The sequence below is a fragment of the Puma concolor genome, chromosome A1, assembly GCF_028749965.1.
Source record: "Puma concolor isolate L17-30 chromosome A1, mPumCon1.1.hap2, whole genome shotgun sequence".
NCBI lineage: Eukaryota > Metazoa > Chordata > Mammalia > Carnivora > Felidae > Puma > Puma concolor.
The window spans coordinates 155,955,908-155,982,043 of NC_141667.1; the positions used below are offsets into that span (position 1 = coordinate 155,955,908).

General features: G+C 39.3%; 1 protein-coding gene and 1 pseudogene across 1 annotated transcript; one reads left to right on the plus strand and one right to left on the minus strand.

Moving 5' to 3' along the window:
- Window positions 1-599: 599 nt before the first annotated feature.
- On the minus strand, window positions 600-21,462 carry TRIM58 (tripartite motif containing 58). The gene is made up of 6 exons (XM_025920200.2): window positions 20,958-21,462; window positions 16,750-16,845; window positions 13,053-13,283; window positions 10,288-10,310; window positions 10,090-10,190; window positions 600-5,760 (listed from the first exon to the last, which is right to left on the minus strand). Exons 1-6 carry the CDS (start codon window positions 21,378-21,380, stop codon window positions 5,171-5,173), a joined length of 1,464 nt encoding a protein of 487 aa, XP_025775985.1. The 5' UTR covers window positions 21,381-21,462; the 3' UTR covers window positions 600-5,170.
- Window positions 17,016-17,679, plus strand: LOC147584578 (large ribosomal subunit protein uL15 pseudogene; annotated as a pseudogene).
- Window positions 21,463-26,136: the final 4,674 nt, after the last annotated feature.

The window sequence follows — 26,136 nt, forward strand, 5'->3', positions numbered from 1 at the left end:
CGTTAAGCTCTGGGAAAACTTCTGAGCCCACAGGGGTCATTAGTACATACACTGAGGTGTGCTGTAGATATCTATCACATTGTGTTCAATCTCCCATAAGGTCCAGACAAAAAATGAGTACCATGATAATTTGTCCCTTGTATAAAAAAAGATTTATTACTTCATGTAAGTAAAACTAAAGCCTCAATCCATTGTTGTTTTATAAACATAAATCCTGATGGGCCATTTGGTCCCCTGTTACTAAGAATTTTTATGTGCCTGAAAAACAATTGAGGACTAATCAGTTCCATACTACATGGAATAAGATCATGCTTTTTTTTTTCCTTTTTTCCTCCTTAGCAAAAGAATTTTGACCCTTTTTTTTTTTACCAAAAATTTTATATATGATGACAAAGAACTCTTTGTCTTAGTGAAAAATGTCATAAATGCATTAACTAATATACATTTTATTATTAATTTAAGGAGCTAATAGGGTGAACTATTTTGTTTAATTCATTTATTTACTTATTTATTTTTAGATCTGAAAGGAAGATGTCAGCATATATTAACTTATACCTTATAGTTTCAGAAAAAAAAAAAACTAGAGGTAATTTGAGCAGTTATTATGAAATTCTAACTTTATTAGATTGTGGATACATGACCATGTTTTTAATGCCCTTATTGAGGCAAATATGACATCATGAGGTTGGATTTTTTTTAATAATACTAATGTAAATAGATAAATAGAAATTGAATCCATGCAATCAGCCAAGAAATATCAGAGAAAAATCAGACGAGTTTGAATCAACTAGTTAGAGAATTTATCAAAAGGATTATTTGGGTACTTTTGAGTACATATGGTTACGGAGTCAGGGCACAAAGAGGATATTTCATATAAATGAATCAATATAACTTGTAGGTTTCTAGAATGTGTATGGGATACATATTCAGACCACCTCCATTGTTCCCTCTTCCCTGTTGAACAATTCCACAGAGGGACCTAGTAGCGCACAGAAAATATGAATGGAGGGGTCCATGCTTGAAGAGCAGACAGGTTTAATAAATCCCAGTGTTCCCAATTTCTGTGCCCTTTGGGACACTAAGAGTTGAAATTACAACTCTAAATTTGCTAAGTTCTTTCTAACTCCTAATGCAGCTATTTCACTTCCTATGTCCAACCAGCCCCATATATCTCTCTCCTCCCTTTTTTCTTCATTCAGGACCTTCTTAACATGTTAGAATCATTAGCTTATTTGGTTAACTCACTTGACAAACCAGTCACCTGATTGAGGGGGTGGAGTAGGAAAATTATCAAATTAGTTATTTGAATAGATTATGCAGTCTTGTTAAACTGTAAACCTAACTCTGAGAGCTATAGCTTCAGAAAAACTAGAATCTAAAGTTTGCAGTTGACTTTTGAATCATTCTTTATGATTTTAGTCATTCCTTAAAGTGACCTGGGCCAGACAAAAAGTCCGATGTATAATAACAGAGACATGCATGATGGTAAGAAGTGATGGGGAGGAGAGGAGACCCAAGACACCCTTTAGCTGTTGGAGTTGGCTCTTCTGTGAACCTCAGATCAAAAGGGTCTCATAAAGCATGAAAGATTCAATTTAAAAAAAGGTTTTAGTCCATATAATTTTCATATCTTTAGTGGGTATGAAAGGTGGCATACGGAGTGCATATGAGGTAATGCATAATTCAAAAGTGTTGGCATATTGTCATAGGGAATCAAAGCTACAGGAGGCTCAATAGGACCATACCTGGGAATGGCAAGTCATCATGTTCCTAGAATTTATTACCTTCACAAATTGATCCTTCTTTTCAAATTTTCTGTATACCTAAAAATGGATTCTACTCATTTAGCACTTGACATTAAACTTTACTGGACAGTGATTGTGTACTTATAAATAATAGTAATAATAATAAAATAATAATTATAATAGTATAATATGTTACATTTCAGAAAACACTTTTAGATCTATGATTTAATGCTTCCCCTGAAAGTCAATCATTTATTATTCAACAAATATGAATTGAGTGATAACCATGTACAAACCAGTATTTGAGGTGCTTGAGATATGTTGGAAATACTGTTATCAATAGACCGATATCCCTCCCTTCAGAGTGCTTACGTTCTACCAATAAAAGGCAAAACAAACAAACAAAAATAAACACAATAAATAAGATAACAATATAATAGAATACATTTAGAAATTATTAAGTACAATATTGGAAAAAAAGGCTCCATTGGGCCTGGTAAAGGGGACTGGGAGAGTGGGTTCTGGGTGGACTCCAAGGTGATTCAAACAGTTTAGTTGAACTGAGAAGTTGGATTTGAGCAGGATTAATGAAAAAAAAATGGGATGAGTAAAGGAGATATGTGGGAAAATGGAACCACAGGTAGAGGGCTCATCTGGGAGAAAGACCCATGGTGGGAAGTGCCTTGTCTGATGTAAACCCAGCCTAGGTGCCAGGATAGAGGGAGGAAGATAAAAACAGAAGCATGTGGAGGGACACAAAATCAGAATCAGGTAAGGAGCTGGTGTTCAGATACTCCAGGGTTTGAAGTTTGCTGTAAAGATTATCTAAGTTGAATGGAAAGTCATTGCAAAGTACTGTCTTGGGAGCTGAAGGATAACCCAGCTGCAGCATCCATAATGGATGCACAAAGGGCTGGAGTACAGCTAATGTTAGGAACCGAATGTAGCAACTCAGTGGAAGAGGATGGAAGTTCAGACTAGTTATAGCAGCAGAGTGGTTAGGACTGGCTAAGCTTTGTATATGTTCTGAAGGTAGAACCAAGGGTTTGCTGATGGTTTGGATGAGGGCCAAAGAAATCAAGAGAGAAGTCAACCAGATTCTTGGCTTGAGCAACTGAAAGGATGGTGTTGCTTTCCACTGAAATGGAGAAGTCTGTGTGTGTGTGTGTGCATGCATGCGTACATGCACACTCTCACATTCCTGTATGTTTCAGGAGAATAGGAAAAATCTTTAAATAGGATTTAAAGAAGTTTGCTGTTAGTGAACCAGAATTCCATAAAGAACAGAAGAAACCTTTAGGAAGATGCACAAAACCTTGCAAAGTTTAGGAAACAAGGGATGAAGGCACACTTAAGTTGGCTTAATGATTGAAATAAATCATAGTAAGATGCAAAGTAAGATGACAGCATTAGAGGGAAACAGTGGAAACCAGGATGTTTGCTTTCTCATAGGAACTAGTTATTCTCTGTTCACACCCTATGTGGTGTTGTGCTTCTACCCATTAAGCATAAGAGAATGGGTGTTGGAACCCCCAAGGAGGTGAGATCTCAGAAAAGTGAGTCTGTTTCTCCTGATGTCTATGTGGAAGGGTCTCTACTGCTCTGAGTGTATTTTCTCTGCATTGACTCCTGTCATGGATCCTGGCCTTACAGTAACATCAACACTCAGGTGTTACAGTAAGTCGCCAGCTCCTGTTTAATCCCTGATGATGGGGAAACATGAGCTGAAACCCAAGGCATGAGCCTCTTCTCTACTCAAACCATGCATGGAAGAGGCCTAGGGCATTCATGGTCTATAAAGTGTCACCAAGATGGAGATAAGAATACATTAATACCCCCATTTGGAAAGGAGAGATGGAGAGAGGAGTTGTTTGCTTATGATCAAATATAAATATACCAAACATGAATGTATATAAATCTTTTTTAATGCAAGGATTCATCGATAAAGTTCATAGAGTCATTTGGTAATAGTTTATGAGATCATACCATTTCTAAAATTATTATACTTCATGATAGTCCTCCAAATGTAAGAAAAACATCTGGAAAGAAAAATATTGAAAAATTGCAGAAAGAAAACTATGTTAATAATGTTATTGGAAAGTAAGTGAAAGATTTTAGTCAAAGAGATCTCTCTGGAAGAGAAAAATACTTTAAAATTCAAGGTAGAATTAAAGTGGAAGATTAAAATGTTGGCAGATTATTATCAAAATACTGTTAACTAAATTTGCCATTCATTAGTAATTGTTTGGCACTTAAAGATTTGAATTTTAGCATTTGCCTCACAATTTTTTATTAGACAGATACAGAGAAATATAACAGCAAAGTTAGCCTTCAATGACTTAAGAATTTTGTTAGGAAAGTAGAGAGTATATTTTAAAGATAAGTCAAATATTATTAGCAGATCATCATCATAATTGTCATCATCATCTTTATATTGTATTTAAGTAGAAAGTTTAATTAAAACCAATCATATCAATCATGCTCTTAAATATTTGCCATAGAATTCTAAGATCCATATCATTTTTCCACATATAGGAACCATATTAAGTAGCTGAGACCTAAAGAGAAAGGTGTTGAGGTCTTAAACTAGTAAATGGCTAAGTCAAAGAACTAGTTGCATCAGAATTCTGAGAAATTCCTACTCTAAAACATGTCTCCAAAGATAAAGGGAAAAATGGCAGTCTCAGAGGGGTATGGTGTGGTAATCAGTTATATCAGAATGAAAGAAATGGATTCCAGAATCCTCAGAAATTAGTCTCAGTACAAAGAGGATTCAAAGAGTAAATGAATGTAGTCATAGGAAAATTGAATAAAAAGAAATGGTCCTGAATTTGTTAATCTAGAAAAAAATGGAAGGCTAAACAAGAAGAGGTAGAGAGAAAAAAAAAGTCAAGAGCAAGAAAGAGAAGAAGTTAGAGACGGAGACAAACACACAGAAAGAATGAGAGAAGAGAAGGGAAATAAGGAGAGGGAGAAACAGAATTATAGATCTGATGCTGTATTGGACTGTTCTCCACGAATTTAGGAATTGCCATTTCAAAAAAAAATGACATTTCTTATTCTCAATATATCGAAGACTTGGAACAAAAGGATATAAAAATGAATGTGAAATTATAATGAATGTATAGAAATCTTTGTTTAACACCAGGTCCATTCACTTGAAGAAAGCCTTATCAAGAAAATCTGTAGCACCACCTGGAAAGACTTGAGGAGATTGCTGCATTTCTAAAATTATTATGCTCTATAATCCTCCTCCAGATGCAAATATTTCATATTTTCTGTTTTGTCCTCATGGAAAAATGTCTATAGCAATAAGGATTAAAGTGCTGATCTAAATGGGGACATTTTGGGGCTTAGCATATTTGCATCCTCCCGATTCCACTCCAGGAAAACTTGCTAGGCATAAAATTCTCAGGAACAGAATTTTAGGAATGATCATGTCCAACATTAGAAGCAGAGTAAAGATGACCCCTGGATGCCCAATTTTCTGACTCCACATCTGTCATAGGTGGCAAGGTAAGAGGAATCGTGTCACAGATGAAAAAGTAAGGTCGGAGAACACCAGAGAACAGTTGGTTGAATGTGTAGATGTAAGACCCATTTGTTACATTGTAAAAGGAGATTTCACCTGCTTCATAGTCCAAAAAAATCCCAATGCAGTGAGGCCGTTCCAGGTGGAGGAGAGGTACAGATGGGGAGGCAAGGACCATGTACTCATTTCCTTTCAGCAGCCACATGGCCCAGACTCCGTTCTCAGGAGAGGGTGTGGTCTCCCCCTTTCTCAGCACCGTCTCTCGACAGACACCTACACCCCACTCTGCTCTTTCTCCTACCATGACCTCCCAGTAATGCCTTCCTGAGGAGAAGTTCTGCAAACCCAGGACACAGGGCCATGTATCAAATCGCTCCGGGTTGTTGGGGAGATCCCTCCACAGCTCTCCGTCCTGCACACTGCGCAGATCAGCAGTCAAGAGGAGGCTAGGATGCGCTGTGACAGGGTCCAGCTTGACATCAACTGTGGGAAGAATTTTGTGGGACATATGAAACGTCAGAAAAGACAGGTAAAAACTTAGGAAGCCACAATATTATGGATAATAGTCCATAATACTCCCCATTTCTCTCTCTCTCTCTATTAACTCCTAGAGAAAGTGAAATAAATATTTTACCTTGCAGGTGGCTGACTATTTTCTTCATCACTCACTTGTGTATTCCTCAGTTACCTCTACATGATTCAGAACTCATTATTGCCTCAATAAAAACATAACCATTGATAATATGACAAACCATGTGCATGACCATTTAGATTCCTTTCATCTAAATTCAGAGCACTTGGGTGTTCTTAGGAAGATCTTCCACATTTATTTTTTTTTTCTCAAAATCCATAGGGAAATTTCATTAATTTGAAATCCACTACTTTCAAAGTTATGTTACTGTGGTAGGCAGAATTCTAAGATGAGCTCCATGACCTTCATACCCTGGTGCTACTCTCAGGATTATGTTATGTTATTTGAAAAGAGGAAGATTATCTGAGTGGATCTAATATAATCACACGAATTCTTAAAATGGGGATCTCAGCCCTACAACTGTCAGGACTACATTATGTCTATAAACTGAATAAACTTGGGAGTGGATTCTTCCCCAGACTCTTCAGAGAAGACCAGCTTGGCCAACACTTTAATGTTGATCTTGTGAAACCATAAGGAGAAAAATTAGCTGATCCCACATGGATGTCTGATCTGTATAATTATGAGCTAATAAGCATGTGAGGTTTTAAGCAGTTAAGTCTGTGGTAGTTTGTTATACACCAATAGAAAACCAATATTGATGCTGTGAAGTCCCAGTCAGATTGATGTGAAGTTTTACTTGTGCATGTGTGAAATCTCAGTGAAGAAGGAAGGATGTAAAATATTCAGTGTCTTGTCTTATAAATATTCAAAATAATAAATTTCATCAACATAGTTTTATTTTTAATATCATAATAACAAATACTATTCCAATGACCACTTCTAGCGATCTTGTGTTGAAACCCAAACCTGAGTTGGTCACATAAATAATACCTCATCTCTGCTAATGCATTTACCCACCCACAGAGTGGCCATTATCATCCCCACATTACAGCTGAGGAGACTCAGAATCAGAGCTTATGTGGTCTCTCCATATTCTAGAAGTCATAAATAACAGACTGAGACATGGTTTTCCATGGAATTGTGCTAGGTGTATTTGATGTATGTTATGTCTTTACACATTATTTCCCAGCCACCACACTTCCTTGCTCCATTTATAAGAAAATAAATCTGTGACATGGTTTCTAATATGGTCTGTCTCCAATTCCTTCCCCAACCCTTCTCTGTTAGATTCAATTGCTCATCACGATATAACAACACTGTAATCAAACTGTCCGTGTCCATCTCCTCAGTGACCTCCACACTGATGAGTTCACCTTAAATTACTTCTCTGTAGCATTAATGCTGTTGAGAATACCCTTGTTCTGAAAAACCTCCTTTCTCTTTCCCAAAGACAGCCATCATCACGCTTTCCTTCCCTCTTTTCTCCTCACTTTTTCTTGATCCCCTTTCCTGTTTTCTCCTCTTCTCCATCACTGCCATTGGAGAAACCAGTGGTCTCAGGACCTGGACCTCTTCTTTCTGTCTCAGCACACAATAGTTCTTGGGCTGGTTGGCTCATTGATTTAATTTAATTCCATTAATATGCTTACTGACTCCAAATGCATATCTCTACCTTAGACCTTTCTCCTGAAACTCCATATTTGCAAAATCATTTGCCTACCTGACATCAAACTTTTGAGATTTAATACTCATCACAAGATTGATATGCTCAAAACCCAACTCCCCTCCTTCTGCCTCACCTGCCCTTTAACCATCAATGTAAATGGCAACTTCCTTACACCAGCTCTAGAGATTTAAATCTTTGGGTCATTTCGGACTTTTCTCTTTCTCTGACAACTCACATCTAATCCAAAAGCAGATCTTGCCAGCTCTACCTTCAAAATATGCCAAGATTCTGTACACACCTCAGCACCTCCAACAGTACCACTCTGATCCAATCCACAATCATCTCTAATGGAATTATTGCAAAGGCTCCTAATTGCTTTTCCCACACAAAGCCTTGCCCCTTTGAATTTATTCTCAGTGAAGCATACAGAGTGGGTAAATGCATTAGCAGAGATGATGTTTTATTTATGTGACCAACTCAGGTTTGGGTTTCAACACAAGATCGCTAGAAGTGGTCATTGGAATAGTATTTGTTATTATGATATTAAAAATAAAACTATGTTGATGAAATACAGAGTGATTAATATCAAAACATTAATATAATCATGCTATTCCTCCATTCACAGTTTTTTACTGATTTCCTGTTTACTCAAAGGTAAAGCTTCCTGCTCACAGTGACCTGCCCATACCACCCTGTGCTAATTGGTCTTGTCTTGGCCTCTCTGACTCTCCCCTTGTTAATTCTTCCCCAGCTACAGAGACCTCATAGTTCCTGAAACACATCTTCTATATTTCTATCTCAGGCATGGGCACTCATTGTTTCTATTGCCTGGAATGTTTTCTTTCAGATTAGATATCTGCTGAGTTATCACTGAAGGGGCCCTCCTTTATTGTCAAATTCAAGTTTAGATGCCCTACCCCACGAACTTCTGGCTACCCTTACCTTATATTCTGTATAATCTTCTAACATTCTGTGTATTTTGCATAATTTAAGTAAATATTTACAACACAAAGTTATGGATTTGTAGGATTTTTTGTTATTGTTCAATAATATATTTCAATACTTAGAGTAGTGACTGGCATAAATTCATTTTATTGAATTGATTCATTAATTATTTAATTCAGTAAAAGAAATGGGAATATTATGACACTGATTATGAGAGTTTAATAAATTGTAACAATTCATGCAGTTGGTATATATTAATTTTCCCATCATTAAGCAGGAGCAGGACTGGTAACATGGGTTTTCTCAATATGGGTCAAAGCTGTCTCCCTGTAAGTAGTGAAACCAATATTTAGCCACTGTTTGTTTTCATTGCTGCATATAACGTGAATTTAAAAAAAATAAATACAGTGGTACCTGGGTGGCTCAGTCAATTGAGTGTTCGGCTTTGACTCAGGTCATGATCTCATAATTTGTGAGTTCGAGCCCTGCATCAGGCTCTGTGCTGACAGCTCAGAGCCTGGAGCCTGTTTCAGATTCTGTGTTTCCCTGCCTCTCTGCACTTCCCCTGTTCATGCTCTCTCTCTCTCTCTCAAAAATAAAAATAAGCATTAAAAAAACACAAAATAAAAAATAAATACAAATATTGAATCTATATTGTTTTAAAGAACAGAATAATCAAATCTAATAGACAAATTTATGTCACCACAGTTATTCGTACACAAAAGTAATTGATTGAATATCATTGGATCCTCCTCAAGCGACAGATAATAAATCAAATCCCGGGGCGCCTGGGTGGCTCAATCAGTTGAGCGTTGGACTGCAGCTCAGGTCATGATCTTGCGGTCCATGAGTTCCAGCCCCACATCGGGCTCTGTGCTGACAACTCAGAGCCTCGAGCCTGTTTCAGATTCTGTGTCTCCTTCTCTCTGACCCTCCCCCATTCATTCTCTGTCTCTCTCTGTCTCAAAAATAAATAAACGTTAAAAAAAAATTTTAAAAATCAAATCTCTTATTTGATGTACCTTAAGGCTTTTATATTGGTTATTTTTCTGCTTTCAAATATCATTCATTTAGTCTTCCAAACAATAATACATTTTTCAGCATTTTATAAACAGGGAAATGAATATTCATTGGAACTAATTTTACTCAAATCACAGTTAATAAACTAAGAACCACACTTTCAAGTCTATATTGTTCTAACTAAATGTAGCTAAAATGTGTGTTAGTACCTCTCATATTTTTTATAATTATACACATATCCCAGTTTTCTTTCTTCTGAACAAAGTGTTCTCTCCCACCCACCCTTATAACTTGGCATGGCCATGTGACTCACTTTACTTAATAAAATATTTAGGGAAGCCAGTGTTCCACTGTAGTGTGATTGCCTTTAGGAGCAGTGCCCAAATCACCATAACCGTGCCCTTTCCCAAAGCTACCAGCAACAGAAAGGAGGTTGGGCTCTATCTGCATGGCTCCCAGAGGGAGATGAGGTGAAACAAAAGCCTCCACAATCCAGAAAGAAGCCAATGACATGATTTAAAAATAGCCCTTTACTGATTTTAGTCAGTATACTTTGGGTTCTGTTTGTTTCTGCAGACTGACTTCTGCAGTAACACATTACAAAAACAGCCAAACCCTGGGCTCCAAGCTCAAAGACGCAGCCTACCTTGGAACTTTCTCAACATTTCCCTCATCCCAGGGATGTGACACATTGTCTTCAGCTCCATGGGGATGTTCTCCAGTTCCAGCTGTGTGACATCCTTACTTCTGAGAAGGACACAGAACCAATAATTCTCAGTAGGACTTATCAACCACCTTCCTTGTCATCTCCAAACCCATTCCCTGATTCAGAAAGTAAACATACCTGCTCAATGCTTCTCTCACACCCTGAAAGTAAAAGAGAAATACAAGCAGGTGTGAGTCAGCCCTCTGAACTGCTTTTGACAGATTGGAAACAAACTATGAACATCTCTTTAGGAATGATCAGAAATAATTAACTATGAAGATGAAAATAGAGGAGACATCAATCTCTCTTAACCAAATCCAAAACTTGGCTGTTGACTTTTCTCATGAATTTTAACATAATAGAATCAGTTTGCCTCTATTTGAATAGAATCAGACTACACAAAGTTTAGGTTAACTCCTATGATATCAACCAACTTAATTATTTTTTGAATTGATAATTCTGACATTTGGATATTTTAATAGAGAAATACATTCTGGTAACTAATGTGGATGAAATGAAGGTAAAAATAGACCATAAATGTCTCCAGAATTCATTTGAGGGATGATGAAAGGTATAGACAAAAAAATATTACTCTCAATGTCTCTGTAAGAAAACCCCAAATTCCTCATTCGTTGAACCAACCTACCATAGCTACGAACTCATATGGAAGTAGGTTTACTAACTGGATAAAAAAGAAAGTCATTAATTAATAGCAACAGTTTATCTCAAAGGAGATTATTTAAATAAATCACCTGCCTTAAATTTTCCTTTTCCCTCTAAAAAATACCCGCGTGGTAGATAATTTTCAGAAGGCATAAACGCAGGGAAATAATTATTTTTTATGGGACTGGCAGGCTTTGGGGGGTGGGAGGGTAAAATGCTGCTTACTGGTACTGAGGAAGAAAGGCAAAGGTGGATATAACAATCAACATAAATAATTTTAGAATATATTCTCCCTAAGATTTGTACTATAAATCATTTTAACAACTTTCGGTGCTAATAAATGCTAGTTTTAAATTGTGTGTTTTGTGGGGTTCCTGGGTAGCTCAGTTGGTTAAATTTCCAACTTCAGCTCAAGTCATGATTTCATGGTTGGTGAATTCAAGCCCCTCGTCTGGCTCTGTGCTGACAGCTCAGAACGTGGAGCCTGCTTCAGATTCTGTCTCCCTCTCTGTACCCCTCCCCAACTTGTGCTGTCTCTCTTTCAAAAATAAATAAATGTAAAAAAAAAAAGTAATGGTGTGTTTTGAGATATAGTAAGATAAGATGATGAATATTATTATTGAAAATATTAAGGGCACCTGAGTGGCTCAGTCGGTTGGGAATCTGACTTCAACTCAGGTCATGATCTGAAAGCTTGTGTTTTTGAGCCTGCATCGAGCTCTGTGCTGACAGCTCATAGCCTAGAGCCTGCTTTGGATTCTGTCTCCCTCTATCTCTCTGCCCCTCCCATGCTCACACTCTGTCTCTCACACAAAAATGAATAAACATTAAAAATATATATAACAATTAGAAAAAAGGAAAATGTTAAACTTTCTGTGTATATTTACTGTCTGAAATTCAGAAAATTAATTCCTTTCTCATACTTAGTGTGCTCACAAGGAAATGAGCATAGTAATAGTAATAATAATAATAATAGTAATAATAATAATAAATTTTGTGTAGATACAGATATATTGAAGACAAAATGAATTAAATTAGACAAAATAAATAAAAACGCATTGTAAGTTCATTCATTCAATGACCTATGTAACCAGTGCTGTTTATTCATTGTACTTGTAAACATTATATAGATAGTTAATATGAATATTTATTTCATGGTACTTTCAGTGTCTGGAACTAACTCAGACAAGGTGGAATCTGTGGGTCAGTGGCTAAGGGATGATATGAATTACTTAGTTCAGAATATCCTGATGAGTCACTGGGGATGAGACAGAATGAAATATGCCCAGAAATCTTTGACTGCAGTAGATTCTATCATGATAATATGCGTACATTAACAACAATGACTTTCTCAGTTCACTTGGGATTTTGATGACCTCCTGGAGGGTTAAGAACAAATATTTTTTCTTGTTATTTGTGTCTCTGCTGTATAATCCTTACTGATTATAAGGAAACTGCACGAAACCCACTGAATCCCTCTTCACTTTGCCTGGAATAGGCATGCAATATGGACAAGGAAATTAGTGTTTGCCATAAGATTTAACAGGAAAACTTCAAGCTGAACAAGTTAAACCATCATTCATATTTTCAGCTCTGACACTGAAATGGATTACCCAAGACTTTTGGAATTGGCCATCACTGAAATATAGCATATCATCATTGACAGATTGACTATGAAGTTTTAAGAAGTGTTTTTCATGAAGCCCCTGGGTGGCTCACAGTTAAATGTCTGACTTAGGCTCAGATCATGATCTCAAGGTTCATGAGTTTGAGCCTGGCATTGGGGTCTGCGCTGACAGCTCAGAGCCTGGAGCCTGCTACAGATTCTGTGTCTCCCTCTCTTTCTGCCCCTCCCCTGTTCTCTCGCTCTCTCTCTCTCTCTCTCAAAAAAAAAAAAAAAAAAAAAGTAAATGTTAAAAAATTTAAAAAGAAGTGTTTTGCAGGAAACATAGCATAGATTGTCCATTTTCTGGTTAACCTTATAGGTAAGATACCAAATTAATTTTACTTTTTAAAAAATACTTAAACTTTTCTCTCTACTATGAACTATTTTATAGAATTGTGTAGGGTCCCTTCTCATTCTGATGCTAGGACTTCGAATTAAGGTGCCTCACACATACATTCTAGGGTGTCCTTTTGCTAAAAAGCATGAATGACTATGTGACTTGTCTCTGAAAGCGGCTATTTGTCCCTGTGGTCTGGCACTTGAGCCTCCCTGTGCCGGAGGCGCCCAGGCTTACCTCCAGCAGCCCCAGAGCTGGGCGTTGGAACCTCTCCTCCAGCTCCTCAGCCAGCTCCTTCAGAGCCTTGCTTTGCTGCCCCAGAAGGTTCTTGCTGTGCCGCAGTCTCTGCAGGGTGGCTCGCTCCTCCTCCTCCATCCTCCGCAGCTGGAGCTGCTCCTCATGGGCCAGGAAGCCACGATACTTCTCAAACTCCAGCCTGAAGCGCTGCCTCTGCATCTCCACTTTTTCCTGGAGTGACACAGGGGATCAGAGCATCAGCAGTGGGGGCACAGCGTCTGGCTTCCCCATGCAGGTATGGGACAGTGAGGCTGGAGGCAATGTCTGTGAATGAATGGGCTGCATTTTAACAACATGCAGGAACCAGAGACCACTAGAGTTTGAGAAGACAGTTGGATTTGGGTTCCCATTTTGCCATGGAGTTGGGTGCAAGGCACTTTTATAGGCAAGTTTTGGAGCCACATTTTAAATATGGGGAGAGGCACCTGGGTGGCTGAATTGGTTGAGCATCCCACACTTGATTTCGGCTCAGGTCAGGATCTTGTACTTCATGAGTTCAAGCCCTTTGTGCTCTGCGCTGACAGCATGAAGCCTACTTGCAATTCTCTCTCTTCCCCTCCCCCACTCACTCTGTCTCTCTCAAAATAAATAAATAAACTTTATTTAAAAAAATAATAAAATAAAATATGGAGAGAGGTACCTGCATGGCTCATTCAGTTGAACCTCTAACTCTTAATATTGTCTCAGGTCATGATCCCAGGGTGATGTGATCGAGCTTGCTGAGCATGAGGCCTGCTTAGGATTCTCTCTCTCTCTCTCTCTGGGCACTTGGGTGGCTCAGTCTGTTAAGCGTCCAACTTCGGCTCAGGTCATGATCTCACGGTTCATGAAGTGGAGCCCCACGTCAGGCTCTGTGCTGACAGCTCAGAACCTGGGGCCTGCTTCAGATTCTGTGTCTCCCCCCTCTCTGCCACTCCCCCCACTCATACTCTGTCTTTGTCACTCAAAAATGAGTAAATGTTAAAAAAATTAAAAAAAAGAAAAAGATTCTCTGTCTCTCCCTCTGTCCCTCTCCCCTGATTGTGCCTTCTCTCTAAGATAAAATAAAACATAAATAAAATATGGGGAAACAGGTGTATGGTATGGGAATTAAAATTGCATATCTATTAAACTGCTGAGCAGAATGACTAGCAAGGAATAGTTGCATAATGAAGTTAAAATACATTATTATACTATACATAAAATACATTATAGATTATTACACTAGAGGGACATCTGGGTGGCTCAGTTCCTTAAGCACTGGGATCAGCTCAGGTCATGATCTCAAAGTTGGCGGGCTCAGGCCCTATGTCTGGCTCTGTGCCGACAGTGCAGAGCCTGCTTGGGATTCCCTGTCTCCTTCTCTCTCTGCCCCCCCCACTTGCACTCTCTCTCAAAATAAATAAATAAACTTAAACAAAAAAGAGCCTGATTTAAAAAAAAATATTCACTAGAATGAGAACAGGGTGGAAATAACTTATGAAATGAAAAGAGCTTACAGAGACCTAGATTTGTAAATGTGAAAAAGAGTCTTAGAGATTAGAGATGTGAATATTACTTAGTAATATCGTAATTGTGAAACCTAAGGCTAACATTCTCTGTATAGCCCAAGAGTAAATAAATGATTGTCAGGCCATTTACCGCAGAGTTGACTTCAGGAAATTAATACTGATTTCCACCCAAATCTCACATCTACATTTTTTAAATAGACCTAAGGAATATACTTTGATGCAGCATTATTATACACAGAGACATAAATTTTATTCTCTTCATACTGATATGTGGAAAACTAGCTTTAAACTGAGTATAGGTGGCAAGTTAACCTCCCACAGTCTCTCATTTTGGATTCCCAGGCTCATTGCTAAACATTATAATGCCTTGGTTTGATTAAAGGGCATAAGCTATCACTTTTTATTTTATTTTTTTAATTATCATTATTATGTTAGAGACAGAGAGCACAAGTTGGGGAGCAGAGCAGAGAGAGAGGGAGGGAGAGAGACTTGGATTATTAGCCCAAAAAGAACAAAAATTATCATTAAGTATTTAACTACATGTAACTACATACATTAACTACATATTGCATAGCAATAGAAAAAGATAAGACTCAACACAGAAGAAAAATGTAGCCTAAATGGTCCTTATGGAAATATCTGTCTGAGGAGAGTGTATAAAACAAAAATTTTAAGAAAAGAGTAAGGAAAGAATTAGAAAAATATAGGAACACCTAATGGCTCAGTTCATTAAGCCTTTGACTCTTGATTTCATTCAGCTCAAGTCATGATCTCACAATTTGTGAGTTCAAGCCCCACGTTGGGCTCATCACCATGCTGACAGTACAGAGCTTGCTTGAGATTCTCTCTCTACCTCTCTTTCTGTCCCTCCCCCACTCTGGTGTGCATTCATGTGCTTGATCTTTCTCTCTCTCTCTCTCTCTCTCTCTCTCAAAATAAATAAACTTAAAAATATAATTAGAAACATTATAGAATATGATCACAGAATAAGGGTTATTTGGAGACAGACAAATAATAGAAATACTCTATAAAATAAATCCTATATATATATTATATATTATTTACATATAACTTCTATGTATAGTTTCTCAATCTTGACCTTAATGATATCTTACCAGACTATTCTTTATTATGAGTTTCACATTAAAATTAAAAAAAAAAAATGGGGCGCCTGAGTGGCTCAGTCGGTTAAGAATCCGACTTCAGCTCAGGTCATGATCTCAAGGTTAGTGGGTTTGAGACCTGCATAGGTTCTGTGCTGACAGCTCACAGCCTGGCACCTGCTTCATATTCTGTGTCTCCCTCTTTCTCTGCCCATCCCCCCCACTGACGATGTATCTCTCTCTCAAAAATAAATAAACATTAAATTTATTTTTTTTTAATTATGAGCTTCCATGGGCTGTCCTGTGCTTTGTATGGTGTTTAGCAGCATGCTTGCCCTTCACGCATGAAATTCCAGTAGCGAGCCCACTCCCCCCCCGCCAAATTGTGAGAACCAAAAATATCTACATATATTGTTAAATATCCTTTAGAAGGCAAAATCACTGCAGATTGACATCACTGTGTGTGGTATGTGTGTACGCATGTGTGTGTGTATGAAGAGTTAAGTGAAAAAACTGATGAACTGTAAAAAAAAAGGACATATATATGAATTACTGAAAAGAGGTGAAAGTTCACATTATCTTCCTATCTGTAAGATGATCACTATTAGCTATATTTCATATCTATCAATGCTGCGAAGTATTTATTATGCCATTCATCCTATATACATATATATATATATATATATATATATATATATACATATACACACACAAATACATATATTTTAAACTAGTGATGATAGTATGAGACTCTTTTCTAGGTATTAGGAATAGAGCAGTAAATTATAGTAAGATTAAGATCAGTAAAACTATCTATTTACAATTTGGATTGGGGTACTATTAATAGAGATAAAAAGAACACACATACATGATGTAATTTGCGAGGATGGGATGACCCAGGATGACACTGAGATGTTTCCCAAGAGTAAGTATATAAATGGAACAAAAGTACTGGAGCAGGAAAAATGGTTGAACAGTAATCTAATGACCCAAACTTGGATCTTTCGGAAAAGCAAGCCTCCTGAAGTTCGAAGAATCTCTTACCTTCCAAATGATAGTTTTCTTCCCCACATTGACCTCCTGAGTCAAGGCCTCCTCCATCTTCTTTCTTACCATTTCCAGGGCCCTCTGGAGCTTTACCTGTTTGGAAAGATACACTGAACCCATTGTATATGCCCTATTTCAGTACCTGGAATCAACTAAGTTAACCAGGAAATACAAAGATCAATTAAAACAGGCTTTAGTGAGCACATAAAAATGTTTAACCTCATTAAGGATTAAGTAAAATATAAATATATTTTTAAGTATTAATGCCAGGTATAATTAAAGATTTATCTAAATATATGTTCATTGCAGCATAATTTAAAATAGTAGGACTCTCTTTCCTTTGGGCTGTGGACATACCATCCATATTGCAGAAGATCTTGAAGCTTAGGGGCCACATGAGCCACAGCCATGGCTGCACTGAGAAGCACAGAAGCACCCAGGAGGCCAGGGTAATGCTGGCCTCATGAATCACCATAGTTATCAACTAACCTCCACAAATATTGCCCAGGTTACTTTGGAAAAGGTGGTATAAGTGAGACATTACCACTTAAAGAGGAACCAGAGTGTCTGTTCTACTGTTAGCCTTGATAAACAGTGGACACGTCAGTGAGCAGACACCGGGAAATGCTGTGAAAAACAAGACTGGAGCTGCCCCTATCATCGATGTGGTATGATCCGGCTACTACAAAGTTTGGGGAAACAGAAAGGTCCCAATACAGTCTGTTATGGAGAAGGTCAAATTTCTCAGCAGAAGAGCTGAGAAGAAGATTAAGGGTGTGGTGATGGGGTGTTGGGAGGTTGCATACTGGTAGCTTGAAATGCTAACAAGTGCTTTTCAAAATAAATAAATTAAGTAAGTAATAAAATAAAATGAAATAAAATAAACAAAATAGTAGAATTGTAACTTCAAGTGTCAACAATAAGAGAGTGAGAAAAATATATTTTATATTAACATGATGGAACTAAAATAGTGTGTTGCAAAATACTGAATGACAAGAAATATTCACAATTATAAAATAAATTGAAATAAGTGTATTTTATATAATATGCCACTAATTTTGGGGAAAAAAGTACTTGCAATGGATATATAAAAACTAGTTAGCATCAAATGTTCAGTAGACAAATTTGCATCTTAATTAGTGCTTGGTTGAAAGTGTATACCTTTTTTTTTTAAATAATCTGATTTAACATTTACTTAGTTTGAGAGAGACAGACAGAGTGAGCAGGAGAGGGACAGACAGAGAGGGAGAGAAAGAATCCAAAGCAGGCTCCGCACTGACAATAGAGAGCCCAATGTGGGGCTTGAGCTCATGAACTGTGAGATCATGACCTGAGCTGAAGTTGGATGCTCAACTGACTAAGCCACCCAGGCACCCCAAAAGTGATGTTATTCCTTGTATCTATATATTTAAACTTCTTAAAATTATTTATTGATTTATAATAAGAAAATTGTTTATTATTATTTGGTCAACTGAAACCTTGCAAATTACTAATGCTTAAATGAAAAGAAGATAGAGAATGTCATAAATCTTATGAGGAATTAACAAAAAAAACCAGAAACTATATCTCCTTTCAACCACTGCTAGAAATAAACACATACATTTTATCTACAGAGAACACCCATAAAGATACTCAATATGCATATTTTTAAATTTGTCCCAAGTCATTCAATAAATCTTAGGAAAAATGGGGGGGGGGGAAACTCTTTCTAAAGCCATTTAATAAGTCTTAAACAACAATTGACTTTAAAAAGAAACTTCTGGGGCGCCTGGGTGGCGCAGTCGGTTAAGCGTCCGACTTCACCAGGTCACGATCTCGCGGTCCGTGAGTTCGAGCCCCGCGTCGGGCTCTGGGCTGATGGCTCAGAGTCTGGAGCCTGTTTCCGATTCTGTGTCTCCCTCTCTCTCTGCCCCACCCCCGTTCATACTCTGTCTCTCTCTGTCCCAAAAATAAATAAACGTTGAAAAAAAAAAAAAATTTAAAAAAAAAAAAAAAAAAAAAAAAAAAAAAGAAACTTCTATAATCTTATCCATAGCGCTTTACATAAACTAGCAGTAGAATTTATGGAAACGTTTGACAAGATGGGGGAAGTGGCATTGGTTTTAGTGTTTGCAAGAAATAGAACTGTGACACTTAGAGGAAAGCTCCCTTGGGCAGAAGAAACTGTGAGCAAAAGCAAGGAGGGGAAAAAGATGTGGCCTGTTTGGGGACCACAGTGATCAGGCTGGTTTTGTTGGACCTCATGGTTGGCTAAGACAAGAACTGTGGAAACAGAAGTTGGGGCCCTAGAAAGTCTTGACTGACAGGTGAAGGAGTTTAAAAGATATTTATCTGGCATTTAATTAAGGACTACTGAAATATAAGGAACTTCTTGAGACATATTACATGCAATCAAGTTAGATTGAGGTAACTTCTGGATAAAAAGAAAGCAGGGACAACATGCTTTAAAAGTGTAGGTAGAAAGTAGCTGGCACCTGAATTTTGTAGATGACAACAACAAAAAACAAACAAACAAAAAAAAACTAAGAGATATTTCTAGGTGTGTCAACAAGGAAGTTGAGGTAAGAAATGTCTCAAAACCTTAATTTAAAACAAAGTTAAGGGGCACCTGAATGGGTCAATCGGTTAATCATTCAACTTTGGCTCAGGTCAAGATCTCAGGTTCCTGAGTTTGAGCCCTGAGTCAGCTCTGTGCTGACAGCTCAGAGCCAGGAGCCTGTTTCAGATTCTCTGTCTCCCTGTCTCTCTGCCCCTCCCCTGCTCATGCTCTGTCTGTCTCTCTCTCAAAAATAAACATTAAGAAAATTTAAAAAGTAAAACAAAATTAAAATAATAACATTATTATTATTTTAGAAATTCAATGTTTGCAAATTATTTCATTGTGATAGTATTCAGTTAGACATGTCAGTAGATTAAAGATGACTTTGATCTCCTTTGTGGTAGTAGCTGTTCCAGATGTTGGGAATTTAAACATGATCAGATGGGGTGCCTGGCTGGCTCAGTCAGTTAGGCATCCGACTTCGGCTCAGATCATGATCTCACTGTTTGTAAGTTTGAGCCCTGCATCAAGGCTCTGAGCTGACAGCACAGATCCTCCAGGCTCCAGCACAGAGCCTGGAGCTGTTTCAGATCCTCTGTCCCCTCTCTCTCTCTGTCCCTCCTCTGCTCTCTCTCTCTTTCTCTCAGTTCCTCCCTCAAAAATAAATAAGCATTAAAAAAAAAAAGACATGATCAGGATATGTCAAAGAACTCTTGAAGAGCATCAGTAGGGAAAATTCTGTTAGAGTTTCACAGATGCCACTTTGAGGGCCAAATACTCCAATACGAGTCCTGTCTGCATTGAGGATGCTCACATCATCAGCTGCCAAATAGGTGTTGAAGAGAGACTGGCCTGTGTGCCTACCTACTGGGCTCTTACTTCAGGGTACACATGCATCTGCAGACTTTACAAGTGATCAGAGCTGTGTACTCACAGACACTATTCTTAACAAGTGTCCAAACCCCGGCATTGTTTTGGTGACAATATTAATCAACATAGAAGCATTATGAAAAAGCAAGGCATTATACAACTGGGAGTTATTAAGAAGTATTTAAAATAAAGACACACACCTGTAACCAAGAACCAATTGGATAACACAACCCTCCACACCAGAGGTCTTGCTGTTGGAACCAGAATGTCAGCATCAGCAAGAATAAAACCAAGAGAAGGGGCACCTGGGTGGCTCAGTCAGCTGAGCATCCAACTCTTGACTTGGCTCAGGTCATGATCTGAAGGCCTATGGGTTTGAGCCCCACTAGGGGCTCTGCACTAAGCCTGCTTGGGATTCTCTCCCTTTCTCTCTGCCATCTCCCCTGCTCTCTCTCTCAAAATAAATAAATAAACTTTAAAAAAAAAAAGATGAAACTAAAAAGCTAGGGAAGGCTTCCTGGGAAAAGGGACAGTCTAAAATAAGGGTGCATTTGAACTCCTGAATAGAGGTCCCAAAAGGGGGTTACTATAAGGCAAGGAGACTGAACTTGAATGTGGGCTGTGAGAGACAGGATGTGGGAAGGGCACAGATCAGGATAGTATCATGTGGGTTTGTCCTTAGGGTTTGTCACTAACACCTGTGTCTCAGTCCGCTCGGATGTCTGGGCCGCATTTGCAGACTCGCAGTGGGGGCCTCTCAACGTGTGCTTTGCAGGGTGCGCACAGGGACTCTCACCTGGTAACACCGAGCTGCCTCTTGCAGAGGCATGGTGTGGTGACTCCTGTGTTCAGCAGTCGTGTCACAGACCCAGCACAGTGCCTCCTGGTCCACTTCGCAGAAGAGGGTCAGTTCCTCGCAGTGCTGCGCACACAGGCGCACTCCCACCGGCCCCGCGCCGAGCCCCAGCTGCCGCACGCTGTCCACCAGGCTGGCCAGCTGCCGGTTGGGCCGAAAGCTCTCCAGCCCAAAGGGGCCCCGGCACTGCGGGCAGGCATAGAGGCCGCCCTGCGCGCTGTCAGACTTCTCACAGAACTCCGAGATGCACCTGAGGCAGAAGCTGTGGCCACAGGCCACGCTGACCGGATCCTGAAGGAAATCCAGACACACCGGGCACCTAGCCTCCTCGCGCAACCGCTCCCCAGGTGCCCCAGAGGCCATGGCAGGCTGGAAGTCGCCTGGCCCCGCTGATAGCAGCGCTCTCTTCCCCTGCGCACGCTATCTGGGCCAGTGCTCTGGCACAGAAGGGAGGGACTCTACAGCGTCAGAAGATGCAGGCCCAGGAAGGGTTTTATCCACTGGCTCCGCTCCAAGAGTCCAAACCAGCCACTCCCTGGGAAAAGTCATAGCTCAGACAACCCTCAGTTACAAGGATAAAATTAACATTTTAAAATAGTGTTTAATAATGTTAACCCTGGCCTCCTGGGAAACTGAACATTTCTAATGGAATCCCTCACACTGTACCTTAATGGAGCCCTTAATCTCATGTTTTCACTGTCAGTGCATTTGGAGAATGGTTGAGCTCCTGCCTTTCGTTACTTTCTGAACTATTCCATGGTCTCCTTATCCTTATAAGACATAATAAGTTCTTAAAATATGTTCCAAACTTTAATTTGTCTACTCCTGTTTAATTAGCTCATGATAAAGAAATGAGTAGGGGAACCTGGGTGGCTCACTCTGGTAAGCACCTGACTCTTGATTTACGCTGACGTCTTGATCTCTGTGTTTGTGAGTTGGAGCAGTGGGTGGCGCTCTGCCCTCCCAGCACAGAGACTGTTTGGTATTCTCTCTCCCCACTCTGCCCCTCTCCACTCTTTCTTTCATTCTTTCCCAAAATAAATAAATTTAAAAAAAAAAAGAAAAAACAAAAACAAAAAAAATGAAATGAGTAGATGAAGTAGGCTGCTGTGGAGATGTTGCAAATGTGTGTAGGATAATGATAGGTGTATAGACCAGCAATGATTCAGAACATAAGTATCTGGCATAGTTCAATGAGGGTCCCATAAGGACTGCATACTTGTTATTACTGTTGCAAAACTGTAGGCTGAGGCTTTCCTCAGAAGGAATAATTCAAGCAGAGCCCATCAGTGTTCCTTCACCTCTGAGATGGGGAGACTGAGAAAAAGGCATAAGGAGCAAGATAATTTGAAGACAGGATATGATGCCACTCAGGATAAGCATGGTGAGGCCATTAGGTCATCTGGAAGGTGGCAAATACAGGGAGTGTCTGTCACTGTGCAACATGTAATTTCCATTCTGTGGAGTTTGGAGTGATGGTGGGTATGCCTGGACCTAATTATCCGGTCTCCCTCAGCACACGTGTGTCAGTAGTCAGAGTCTCGGACACAAGTGTAAGAGAAAGATATAACCGGCATCTCTCCAAGGAGCCTTAAGACACGTCATGAGCACTCAGGCAATTACAAAGAACTAACTAGGAGAAAGGATGTTCACCCATGCACAAGAAGATAATAGAGGACTCTGAACTAGCCTGCATGGTTGGGCTGTAGCCCTCAGGGAGTCTCTGAGCTAACAACTGAGGTGTGAGTACAAGCAGTAAGCAGGAAGGGAAGCCACACACAGAGGACACAGGGTGCACAGAACTGAACTGTATGGGAGGGAGCAGCATACACCACCTGACAGCCATCCAGGCAGGCTGGTATGTGGGACCAGATGACGATGAGTGGCTGCCGATAAGGTCCCAGTGAGAGGCTGGGACACATGACTCAGGTGTTTGGGGCTGATGTGAGGTTTGTGTGTCCTTATTCTAAGGATAAGTTCTTAGCCTGAAGTTTTGGTGGTGGGCAGGGTCTGAAAGGTTTATCTGTCCAGAGTCTCGGTGGCTAAAAAAAAAAAAAAAAAAAAAAAAAAGATTCTTTGAGAACAAACAGATGCAGGTATGAGCTGAACAACAGAGATGTGGAGTTAGAAAAGAAAGCAAAAAACAGAGGGCTTCTCGCTAGAGAAGCAGACCCTGGCCCAGGCTGAATGAGCTGGTTATTTTTAAGAGCACCAGTCGGGGAAATTCTATTTTCTAGCTAACGAGGTTTAGATAAAGCCAAGTCCACATTTCTGTGCCAAACTTCCTCTAAAATATGAGGACATTGTTAGTGCCACTCATACAGGACTGTTCAGAGGATCAAATGAATTCATAGATACCACACATTCAGGTCACTCTCTGGCAGTAAGTATATTTAATTCAAGAAATAGCAAAATAGCAAAGGGGTGCGTAGGTGGCTCAGTCAGTTGAACATCCAACTCTTGGTTTTATCTCAGGTTGTGATCTCATGGTTTCCTGGGTTCAAACCCCTCATCATGCTCTGTGCTGGTAGCATAGAGCCTGCTTGAGATTCTGTCTCTCTCTGTCTCTCTCTGTCTCTGTCTCTCTCTCTCTCTCCTCTCTCTCTGCCCCTCCCTCACTAATGCACATTCTTTCTTTCTCAAGGTGAATGAATAAACCTAAAGAAAAAAAGAGAAAAGAAAAGTAGCAACATAAATGGAAGAAGCCTGGTGAGACACTTTAAGCACATTGAAATAAGGAGGGTTTTTGTTGTTGTTGTTGTTGTTGTTGTTGTTTTGCAAAAGGTGGGGGGTTCTGTTTTTTTCAATGCTGTATCCCCTGGTACCTTGAAGAGTGATTGGCACATTTGGACACTCAGTAAATACTAATTGAATAAATAATAAATGAATGAACAGAATCAGTACAGTTTATCCTAGAAGATAATGGATGAGGGAATTTCAAAGATGAAAATATTATGTCAAAAGTGAGTTCCAGGGTGCCTAGGTGGCTCAGTCGGCTGGGTCTCTGACTCTTGATTTTGGCTCAGGTTATGATCAAACCCTGAGTCGGGATGAATGTGAAGCCTACTTGAGATTCTCTCTCTCTCTCTCTCTCCCTCCTGCGCCCCTCTCCCAGTTGTGCTCTCTCTGTCTCTAAAAATGAATAAAACGAAAAAAAAATTAAAAAGTGAGTTCTATATTTTTCTAAAGTTTACAAATATTAGTTTGTTTTTTTATTTATATTCCTGAGACTCTCAGTGATGCTAGAAACTTTTGCATTTTATTGGGAGACACAATAAAACAATATATTTGCTCAAATGTATGGATGAATTCGTAACACAGCTCACTTGCGTGTAGATTTCCTAATTCCTAGGAGGCTTAGAGAAGCTTGCTGGCTTCCAGTTTAAGAATCACAGTGGTTTTCAGAAGGGTGAGGCAGAGTAAGTGAAGTGATGTCAGATGGCATTTCTTCCCACTGATTCTAGGCTAGCAGCATTTAAGATCTGTTTTGTCTCCAGACTTTTTAGCCTAGGAATGAGGCCTGTGCCTTCATTGCTATTAGAAAAACACATTCCCTTGTACAGATAAATTGTGGACTGGATTATAATTTGATTTCATTGTAATTAAAATGCTATGTGAAGGGACTCCCTGAGCACTGTCTTATTTAATAGGGTTGGTCTAACTTAAATTTGTATTTTCTCATGATCTTTCTTCTAAGGTGAATAAAACACCTCTGTGTGTTGATACAACCATATTTTGGTGAGCTCCTCTCTTACTTTGGGCTCTTTTTCAGGTTGCATAGCTCCAAATGCCCTCCCCCAAACATCACTAATATTCCTTCTCTAATTCTCTCCATTTGTGTCCTGCCATCTCTAACAATATGGGGTCCTCCACCTTTTTAGTATTCCTCCCTAATCACCTTTCCTAACTTCTTAGGCATAAAAGAAGGCTCTCTCAGGCATCCATATTTTCTCCCCCAGCTTGAGTTCTATGTCCTTTCACCAGGACTCTCAGCCCTCCCTGGCCATACCATTTGCCTCAGCTCTGGGGATTCACTATCTCCTGGACCCAAGCTCATCCTACTCCACAGGAAAAAAAAAAAAGTGCAAACCTCAAAAGCAACAGCCACTGACACAGCACATTACTTCCTGTTTGTGGCTTTTAAAAGGATCTTGGTTGGTTTTCATTCAGCAGTTACACCCTACATTTTTGTGGTTCCTTTTTCCCCAGAGACTACGTTGGTGAGTCATTGAGCTAACATTTTCAAATGTCTTCTATGGACACAGCCTCAGTTTTCCTAGTTAGGTAAGAGGCACCTGCATCCAGTGTGCCTCCGTGTTTTCATGGAAGGAATCCAAAAAGAAAAGTTGAAGTAGAGAAGTTTCCTCATGACTATAAGGGAGAACCAAGGGTACAGTGGGCAAATGCCACCGCTTGGCCAGTTTCACACACACATGAGCTCTGTCTGTGCTTGTTGACAGATAAAGACTTATGTAGTAATGTTATATATATTTTTGTTAATGTTTATTACTTTTATTTTTGAGGGGGGGGGGTAGTGAGCAGGGGAGGGGCAGAGAAAGGGAGACAGAGGATCCAAATCAGGGTCTGTTGCAGGGCTCGAACCCATGAACTATGAGATCATGACCTGAGCTGAATTCAGATGCTTAACAGACTGAGCCAGCCCCAGTAAATTTATATTTAAAAAGTGACTTACATTATAATTTTCTTGTAATTAATTTGATGTATTGAAGGACAAAAATGTATCCTGTTCATATTTTTATTCCAAAGTCCCTTCACTCTGGGTTTGCCCAGAGTAAGGGCCCCATGTAGTTTCTGGAATAAAATAACAAATACAATGTCCCAGGTGAGATATGCAATCTTTCTCTGAAAGAAATGTTGTAAACCCCATCCATATATTAGGAGATATCTGAGATGGGAACACATGCAGGGAGTGGAAGCAGACCCTGTCTTAACTGTTCTTCTATGTCTAATGTTTGATGATGATGCTAGTGTCCTCTGCAGGCCTGTGCAGATATGACACTCCTCCTCCGTAGACGGGGTTAGGAACGTGGAGCCAGGTATTGGGATCAAATGCAGAGCTAATTAAGAGGGCACCTGCGTGGCTCAGTCGGTAAAGCAC